The sequence below is a fragment of the Neovison vison genome, chromosome 7, assembly GCF_020171115.1.
Source record: "Neovison vison isolate M4711 chromosome 7, ASM_NN_V1, whole genome shotgun sequence".
NCBI lineage: Eukaryota > Metazoa > Chordata > Mammalia > Carnivora > Mustelidae > Neogale > Neogale vison.
Window position 1 is genome coordinate 160,292,227 of NC_058097.1, and position 8,839 is coordinate 160,301,065.

Sequence of the window (8,839 nt, forward strand, 5' to 3'; positions counted from 1 at the left end):
AATAACAAAAGGCAGAATTTTTTTTTTAAAGATTTTATTCATTTATGTGACAGACAGAGATTATAAGTAGACAGAGAGGCAGGCAGAGAGAGAGGAAGGGAAGCAGGCTTTCTCCTGAGCAGAGAGCCCAACGCGGGGTTCAATCCCAGGACTCTGAGATCATGACCTGAGCCGAAGGCAGAGACTTTAACCCACTGAGCCACCCAGGCGCCCCCAAAAGCCAGAATATTTTAAATATGGCAGGGATCTTGGCCCAAGTAGCAGGAGAAGTCACAGAAATAGGGCAGCAACAGCAGGGCACGGCAAAATGACCCCAAAGCTGTGGCAGCTCCATGCACACGGTGAGAGGGGCTGGAAGGGAAGGCCAGGCGCTGTCAAACAGAGGCCCTATTCCCAGCCCTTCCCCACTTGGGTGTCTCTGTAGCAGTGAGCCTTTCTCACCTCAGTCTCTTTCTTCTCTCTCAAAACTCTCTCCTCCGGGTTTCTGTGATGCTTCTTCGCTTGTTTTGATTGCTTTTCAGAGCTCAGATTGCTTCCTTCCTGGCTACATCTCTTTTTTTTTGGCTTCTCAGTGTAGGCATTCCAAGTTCCTGTCTTCCAACTTTCCTTTCTCTGTAGTCTTCCTTTTAGGGATCACAGGGTTTCAACCACCATCTCTGACCCCCGCAACATCTGTGTGTGGTCCTGATTTCTCCTACGCGCTCGAGTTGGGTTTCCGAAGGGGGGAACCTCCACATTACACACGGCCTGGCATGTGGGCCCCTTGCCCACATGTCAGATAGCCCCAGGCATCGAAAGGTCAAGAAGTGCCTAACTGACCTTCACCGAGAACGAACTTCACTCCTTGACTCTGCTGTTTCTACTGGTGGAAGCACAGAGACCCCAGCCTGATGACTCCAAAAGCATCACAGACTCTTCTTTGCACATCTCCTACCACCGGACGGAGACCTGTGTGGAGGTTATGGCTTTGCCTGAACAAAATGTCTCCTGTCTCCTCCTCCTGGTTTTGTTGTTTACCACAATCAGAGATCTGGGAGCTGTTAGAGGCAATACTCGAAGTCATGTTGCCTCTAAAAGACAAAAGAGTTTCAGATTGTCATTGCTTCTCCCCCAGATTATACTATCCTTTTCTTAATGATCCGTCCCCAGAGGGCGGCCCGAGTGGCCTTCTAGATGCCCCCTGGGATCACATCCCAACCTTCAGCTGCTCCTTCATCTCTGGCCTTCAGCGGAACCCAGCAGCCCTTCTCAGCTCCTTCAGCCCCAGACCTTTCCATTTAGAGATATTCCAAGACCCCAGTTTTAATTAAAAAGAAAAAAAAAAAAAGAATATAGTAACTATAGTCACTGAGCTTACTGACTATTTTAAGCAGATCTTCAGTATTTACAAGGTGTGAACATTTTCTTACCCCCAGGGCCCAAGAATTAGAATTGGAAGATCAACAAAGCAGACTGGAACAGAAATTAAGACAGAAAATGCTCAAGGAGGGTGAGTACAGGGATATGTGTTTGGGCCCCTGTGAAGGATATTTTTCCCTAGAAAGACACTCGCTCAGAGCACGCCCCAAATCCCAACGCAGGGCACCCCTCCCACCTTGTGTGAGCAGCCTGGAGGCGGAAGGAGAGGTTGGAGAGGGGGAAGCCCACCGGCTACCCAGCGAGACGCTCTGGCTGGCTTTGTTCATCTGGCCTATGAGGGCAGCATTGGACTCTGTTGCACCAGCTAAGAGAACAAAATCATTCATTTACTGCCCCCTCTATTCAGTTTAGAAATATTTGCCGAGAGTCTAGTATGGGCCTGGTGCATGAAGAAGAGCTCCCCTGCCCTGGGGTCTGGAGAAGCCAGTGTGCAGATGGGATTGTCATACACCAAGATGAGGGCCAGGACACAGGTGCCTGACGAAGGCAGGCCTCATTCTGCGGGGCACTAGACTTGGTACCAGAAACAGCCATCCCCCCGTGGGCCAGGCCAGGGCACACGTGAGAAAACGATCACCACCACGAAGGAGGGAGAATGGAAATAAATTCAGTTGACTTGCTGTCTTGATTATGTGTTCATTGGCTCTAGCACGCCAGGCGTATTCACTGTTTGTGCCTAGACCTAGGTCTGAAAGGACAAGTTCAATGATTTCTTTATACCTCATGGACCAAACATGGCACCTCCCTATGGGGTTGCCTGGTACAGGGCAAGCACCTAGTAAATACTGGATATTAGTAAATATTAGTCATCATCATGGTTATTTTTACTTAGGCATTTTATCCCCATTTTACAGTTTAGAAACGAAATCTCAGCACACTTGGCATGCGTGAGGTAAGTGGTAAGGGGGCTAAGGTTCTGGAACAAACCACCACAGACTCAGGGGCGCCTGCTCTTTCCCACATAGTAGTGATCTGTGGACTTTCTTCATAGCCAAAAATTCTTTTTTTAGCAAAATCCTTACAGGGCTGCACTTACTATACAGAATAGATAAAATTGGTATACGTCATTTGTATTTGTCAGATGGACTCAGATGAGTCCCCTGATGAGAAGCCGACTTAGAGAGAGAGAAGCTTTTTTCTGCGTTAATTACCAAATAAGGACCAACACTGGAATATACCTAGATGAACAAAATATACAACCTAATATCTGATTTATGCATTTAATAAAAATTTCAATTTGCTCCATTTCAGGGTGGCAAAATAAATACCACCAACAGACCCCATGAGCCACCTTTGAATTTTCTTTTAAAAAAAAATTTTTAGAGTAGCAGGCAGAGGCAGAGGGAGAAGCAGGCTCCCTGCCCGAGCAAGGAGCCGGATGTGGGACTCCATCCCAGGACGCTGGGATCATGACCTGAGCCGAAGGCAGCTGCTTAACCAATTGAGCCAGCCAGGTGTCCATTTTTTTTTAAAAATTTTCATGAGGATCGAGGATCATACATCTCTTCACTGCTCTCTGATATACCCCCCCCCAAAATCTTCTTCATTTTGACTATACCTGAGATCATCTTCCATAAAAGCTTTATCCCCCTAGTTAGCAAGAAAGAAGAGAAAAGAAAAGAAAAAGGAAAGGAAAAGAAAAGAAATGTATCCCTCTCTAGTAAACTCAGTCCGATGGAATAATTTAGACAGTCTGTGTAGGAAGAGCTCAGTCTCTTTGGGATGAAAATGCTCAGTCTTGGAGATGACAACCTTTTCCTTCTGTTCTTCTCCCTGAGGCCAGGGAAGCCCAAGGCAGGTTTGTGTGAATTTGAGGCATTAGCCCTCGGTACTGGTTGCTTTGACTGGCTGAGCCCCCACACAGCTGTCCAGTCATCGGGCTGCCATTCTCTCTGCTGGCATTTGCAGCTAAGGAGTGTGGCTGGCATCCTCCCTAGCCTGGGCCCTCCTCGGTGTGCCTGGAGCCTGATGGCGTTCCCTGGCACCTCCTCCATTCAGCTTGGCCACACGTCTCCACTGTGGGACCATATCACTCTTCAACATGGGGAAGCCCTTTTGGGGGCCTATTGAACAGCTACCTTTGATGGCTCCGGGACTGGTGGGCACTTCTGGGTCCCACCTGAGCCATACACAGCAGATGGAGAGCTGGAAAGCCAGACTCAGACCCTTCTCTCCCCAACCACAATGTACTGCCCCATGTTCACACATGAGGGGCCCTTCCAGCCGACTTCTTCCCAGAATTCTATCCGAGGAGCAGGGTAAGAATCCGTTGGCCCCCAGTGTTCCTATCAAACGGTATGACATTTCTTGGCCCAGAATAGAGAGGCTGGAGCACAGGGTTCTCATCCTCTGCTTCTCTTCTCTCTCCCATAAAACATGTGGTGGAAAGAAAATGATGCGTTTCCATCTCCCTTTTGTCATATATACCTTCTTCCTGACCCTGTCCTCAGAACTAATCCTGTTGCGAGAAACAGAGGCCCTTGGCTGCTCCAGGATCAGGCTCACTGCCTAGTCCCCAGTTTGCCGATGGGAAGGGGCAAAGGTATTTAATAATGTCCTCTCCCAAGGCAGTTGTCTGGATGACAAGACTTCCATCTGCCTTGACATCTCTTTTGACTGTCGGAAAGCCATTACTACCTGTTTCTTACTCTTGCTTTCCTTTTGCAGCCATCTCATGTCCCCCAGGCAATTGGAGGCATCAGGCCAATTAGGAAGAAGCTCTTGTACTCTGAAGGCAAAAGGGAAAACACGGTCCCAGGCTGGAGACACAGTCCCATTGGCCAACTGGAGTCTTGCTTTGCTCCTGCGTGGTCTCCACTCAAAGGTTGCAATTTGTCATGAACTATACATGAAGAAAAGGATTCTCCGCATTAAATTGTAGCCGCTGATGCAGATGGCTTACTCAGAACTTTGCACGTAGATTTCTTTGCTGCAGTTCAGACATGTTTAGGGAAAACAGCCTTTTTGTTGTTTGGTTTCTTTTTTGCGGGGGAGAGGAGGCTGGAGGACTAGGTCAGGCTTGGTGGATACTCTTTCTCTCACAAAGGGATTTCCCCCTGTTGCTTTATCTGTAGCCCCAAGATGAAAACTGAGCCGACTGCCACACAGAGCACAGTCCTTACGAATCTGTGGCTTCAAGAACAGTCCCCTGGTGTTAAATTCATTTCCTTGTTTTCTCCGTGGAAATTAAAAGGCAGAAACAAGTCCAAAACAATCAAGAAACGTCCACGCCAAGAGCTCTCTCCCTGGGCCAAACGTTACCTGAGGTCTCACGCTTTTCCTTTTTTGTTTTTTAGAGAGCCAGAAAGATGAGAATGATCTGAATGAGGAGAGAGAAATATTCAGCGAGATGATGCAAGTGATTGAACAAAGGGACAGACTCGTGGACTCCTTAGAGGAGCAGCGCATAAAAGAAAAGGCTGAAGACCAGCACTTTGAAAGCTTCATATTCTCCAGGGGCTGTCAGCTGAGCAGGACGTGAGCAGGCCCAAGGGGCGCCCCCTGGATGCTGGCTGAGGATGGATGGGGCCAGGAACACCCCACGCACTCACGATTCCTTTGGCAGGATCTGGGGTACTTGGAACTTAAGCGATGCCCTATTGCCATCTTTTCTTAAACATGAAAATTCTCCCATCTGGAGTACAGCTGCCCGAGACCCTTCCAGAGATTCTAATGAAGAAAATACAAAGACTGTTATGAGATCAGCAGTCCCTCTGGCAGGTCTCACATTGGAGGTGACCTTGGCAGGTGACCAGCATTGTTTTCCCGAGAAAGGGACACGGAGATCGACTTTCCTGCTGCCTTTACTATTTATCGTCCCAATTCATTGAGTTACACGTCTCCAGGTTTTAAAGAAGCTGCCTTTTCATTAATATATCCATATTTGCCTTTTTTTTTTTTTTTTTGCATGGATGACCGGTTTCCAAATGTCAGAAAGAAGCAGCCGCAGTTTAAAGATTAGGTTAATATTTAAATTGTGTTTCCAGAGAAAAAAGGAGAAACCTTGAGATTACTGGTTACATAAAGCAAATAACTCATATAGCAGGTGTTAATTCAATCCTGGATTTAATTTACCAGTTGTATTTGTAAGCCCTAATATAATATACATAAGCAATGAGAGTTGAAGACAACATTTGGCCTTAATTTTGTTTAAAAAACAAAACAGAAAAAAAAAAAAAAAGAAAGAGAAAAGGAAAGAAAACTCTGCCCCTGGCACATAGTGAAAAGCATTTCTAGAAGATGAATAGTTTTCCAGTGCTTTTCTTACATGGCTATTGGTGATGGCAAAAGGGAAACTCATTTGTTGATAAAGTGTCATTGAGGCAGGTGCTGCTACCGAAAGCACACCCACTAGAGATCCAAGATGAGGATGCTTCCTGAAGGCGGTCTTCTCGGGTCCAAAGACAAGCATCTCCAGGGATCCCCTCAGAACTCCATGGGACAAGGATGAAATCACTTCCGACTTCCCCCAGGTAGCTGAGTGCCATGACCCCATTTACCAAATGTAGGGACCAAATCCCAGACTGGGTCGTGGATTTTTTAAATGACATTTTCAATGTGAAAAGAAAGCCAAGAGATAGAGTTTGGTGCACTGACGAGGGATTCCTGGGCCCTTCTGATGGGTCCCATGCGAACCATGTTTTACATAGTGATCTGTTGTCAGAAATTGATGGTTTTCCCTCAATGGGATTCTTTGAAGATTCAGTCTGTCACTGACAAGAGACAGACTGAGGAACTCTTTGTTACGTGTTTGGCCTCTCTCATTTCTGCAAGTGTGTAAATGGGTCGCTGAACAGAAGGTGCTTTGCGACAGTTGACTCTGACCAGAGACCTAACTCTCCTCAATGTAAGTTGACCGTGAACCACTTCTGACTGAGATGCTGTCCACGCATGCCAATCTGGCCAGCTGACAAGCCGGAAATTAGAAATGTAACTGGGTTTCCCAAGCCCGCCCACACTCGGGGAGGTGTTAAATGGAAACTTTCCATGGCATACCAAATTCCAAAGGTTGCAATTCTCTTTTCCTATCTTCTTTTCTTCCTCTTCCTTTTTCCTTTCTTTAAAAAAAGAATCAGATCTTCTAGTGCATGAATTCTTCTATGAGGGAATATGTGCAGGCATCGAGCTATCAAAACTGTGCCATTTGTGGCTATTTATTCTTATTTATTTATATATTTGGTGGAAATTGCTAATAGGATTTCCTCCTATTTCTGGTTTTCCTGTGTTATGCTACGGGCACTAAGATATTGGTGTATAAGCTATTTAACAGACAACCCAGTTGTTGGGGACAGTGAGTTGCAGAGTATTAAAGATTTATAGAGGTAGTTAAAATAACATTTTCAGTCATTAGGTATTTAAAGGTAAGACTATGGATACTCAGGAATTTTAATTCATTTAAAGAAGAGAGATACAGAACTTCAGTTTTTATTCTAGAATATTCAGAAATATCCAAACTCAGTCTTTTCTGTCAGTTACGTGAAAGCGTGCTATCATTTCACGGAGGCTGCTCACATGTATAGTGTCTGGGTTGTTGTTATAAAAAGAATTAATTGCCACTTATTTTAATTTGTTCTGTTTTCATCTAAAAGAAAGGTTCTCCTAAGAGGGCCAAGAAAGAAGGTGTTTCTTGGCCCTCGTCTTCTGTTAATAGATGAGGGAAGCAATTTGTTCACTTTTTCTTCTGCAGACCGTTCTGTAGTTTAAAGCTGAGTCTTATCTGGCCAAGTTGGAACATAAACCTCGTACATAACAGCCTTCTACTTACAATGGCTTTCAGCTTGGCGGTACGTGACAGTTTCAACGAACACTTCCAAAAGGACATAAATAATGTGGCTGTTGAATTATTTTCCATAGTTCCATTCCTTATTCACAAATAAAGAATGTTGTAAGACCGTCAAAATGTAAAATACTGTACATTTTAAAGATTTTTTTTTTTAACACAATACGAGTAGGAAGGATTATGATGAAAACAACTTCTTCTGTCCCATAAAAGAGCACTCGTGATCAAAGCCGGACAACGTAGGGCTCTGGATGAGACATAAAGCCCCAGCCTCAGGTCATGTGTTAGAGACAGTCTCACACAGCTTCTAAGTTAAACTGAAGGGCTCACAATGGTCGCAAGGTAAGGATTTAACATAAGAGGGTTGGAGAGGACAGTTCTTAAGCTTCCTCTTCCAAACCATTTGTTGGTTGATCTATCTATGTGTTTAACAAACATTCTCTGATTGCCTGTGGGGTCGTGCTGCCCAGAGCAGATACTGGCATGAGGGAAGAATATTTGTCCTCCACTCCACCCACAAATAAATGCAAAGAATAATAAACAAACAAACAATAAATAAATAAACAAGTACCACTCCCAAATGAATACAAAGATAACTTTTTATTATAAGCATCAGCTTAGTCTACTCACATTTGTCTCAAGCATAAGGACTTTAAACCCCAACAACCGCAGCACTCCTGTGGCAATTAAAATAAGTTCGTTTTTACAACTGTGAAAAGTAATACCAGCTTCTACCTTTTCCTTTAAACCTTGACTTGGGCAGTGTCAGTCTGCTTGGAATCAATCAATGCTGAGATGCAGCATGTTAATTGCAACCGAGAAAGGAAGTGGCAGGTGTTTCCAACTCTGATGAGCTGCAATGAAATTGATGTTTTCTGCATTCTGGAGGCAAATGACAATTCAGCAATGTCTGTCTTCCCGGGAAGCAGATTTACAGGCTTTTCCTTCCAAACTGAAAATGGCAGTAAGTCCCACCCAGGTGGCTGATCAGAGAAGTACCTCAGCAGGGCAGAGGTGGCAGGGGACAGCTGGGGCTGCCACATGAACAGAGTGAGTGGCAGTCATTGGACGTGGTGAGCTCGAATGGAGTTTACTGTAATAGGAAGGTTCACATACAGGGGAGCGTGTACTATCTCACCTACTGTTTATCTTCTAACCTCACTGCTGAGTAGCTTGTAAAAGATTAATTTGCTCCAAGCATTGGAAACTATTCATGTGGACTGAAAAGCGTTACATGTACGCTGCTATAAATACTGAAATGAACCAAAAATAAAAGGTTTTCTGTTAAAGCAATCACAACGTTTTCATGTGGGCTTGGTCTGGCACTTTCGAGGGCAGCATCCATTCCATTTCTTTCTTCAAAAGGACCAGGGCAAAGCTTTGATTTCACGGGGGAGACTGTGAATTAACAGCAGGATGCTTTATTCCCACTGGGGCACCTGGAAGGACTTACCTGGCCAGTGGATCAGACTGGAATGGGAAGAGGAGTGAATTGCCTCGAGTCTGTTGTTCCAGCAAAGAAAGTGACCCTCAGAGCTGGGGAAGGGGAGATAAGGAGCCAATCCTGGTTCCACCTCCCAATCCCTCTTACCTTCTCACCTGGCCTGGCCTGATTTTGTATTACATTCGCTCAGCAGGAAT

At 45.2% G+C, this 8,839-nt stretch overlaps 1 protein-coding gene across 9 annotated transcripts in view; it reads left to right on the forward strand.

Moving 5' to 3' along the window:
- Positions 1-8,491, forward strand: part of MICAL2 (microtubule associated monooxygenase, calponin and LIM domain containing 2) — a 213,252-nt gene extending 204,761 nt beyond the window's left edge. For all 9 annotated transcript variants that reach the window (XM_044258839.1, XM_044258838.1, XM_044258841.1 and 6 more), the window contains 2 exons: positions 1,416-1,489; positions 4,716-8,491. In XM_044258839.1, coding sequence (XP_044114774.1) covers positions 1,416-1,489; positions 4,716-4,900 — 259 coding nt within the window. In that variant the 3' untranslated portion in view covers positions 4,901-8,491. The remainder of the gene's footprint in view (positions 1-1,415; positions 1,490-4,715) is intronic.
- The last annotated feature ends 348 nt before the right edge of the window (positions 8,492-8,839 follow it).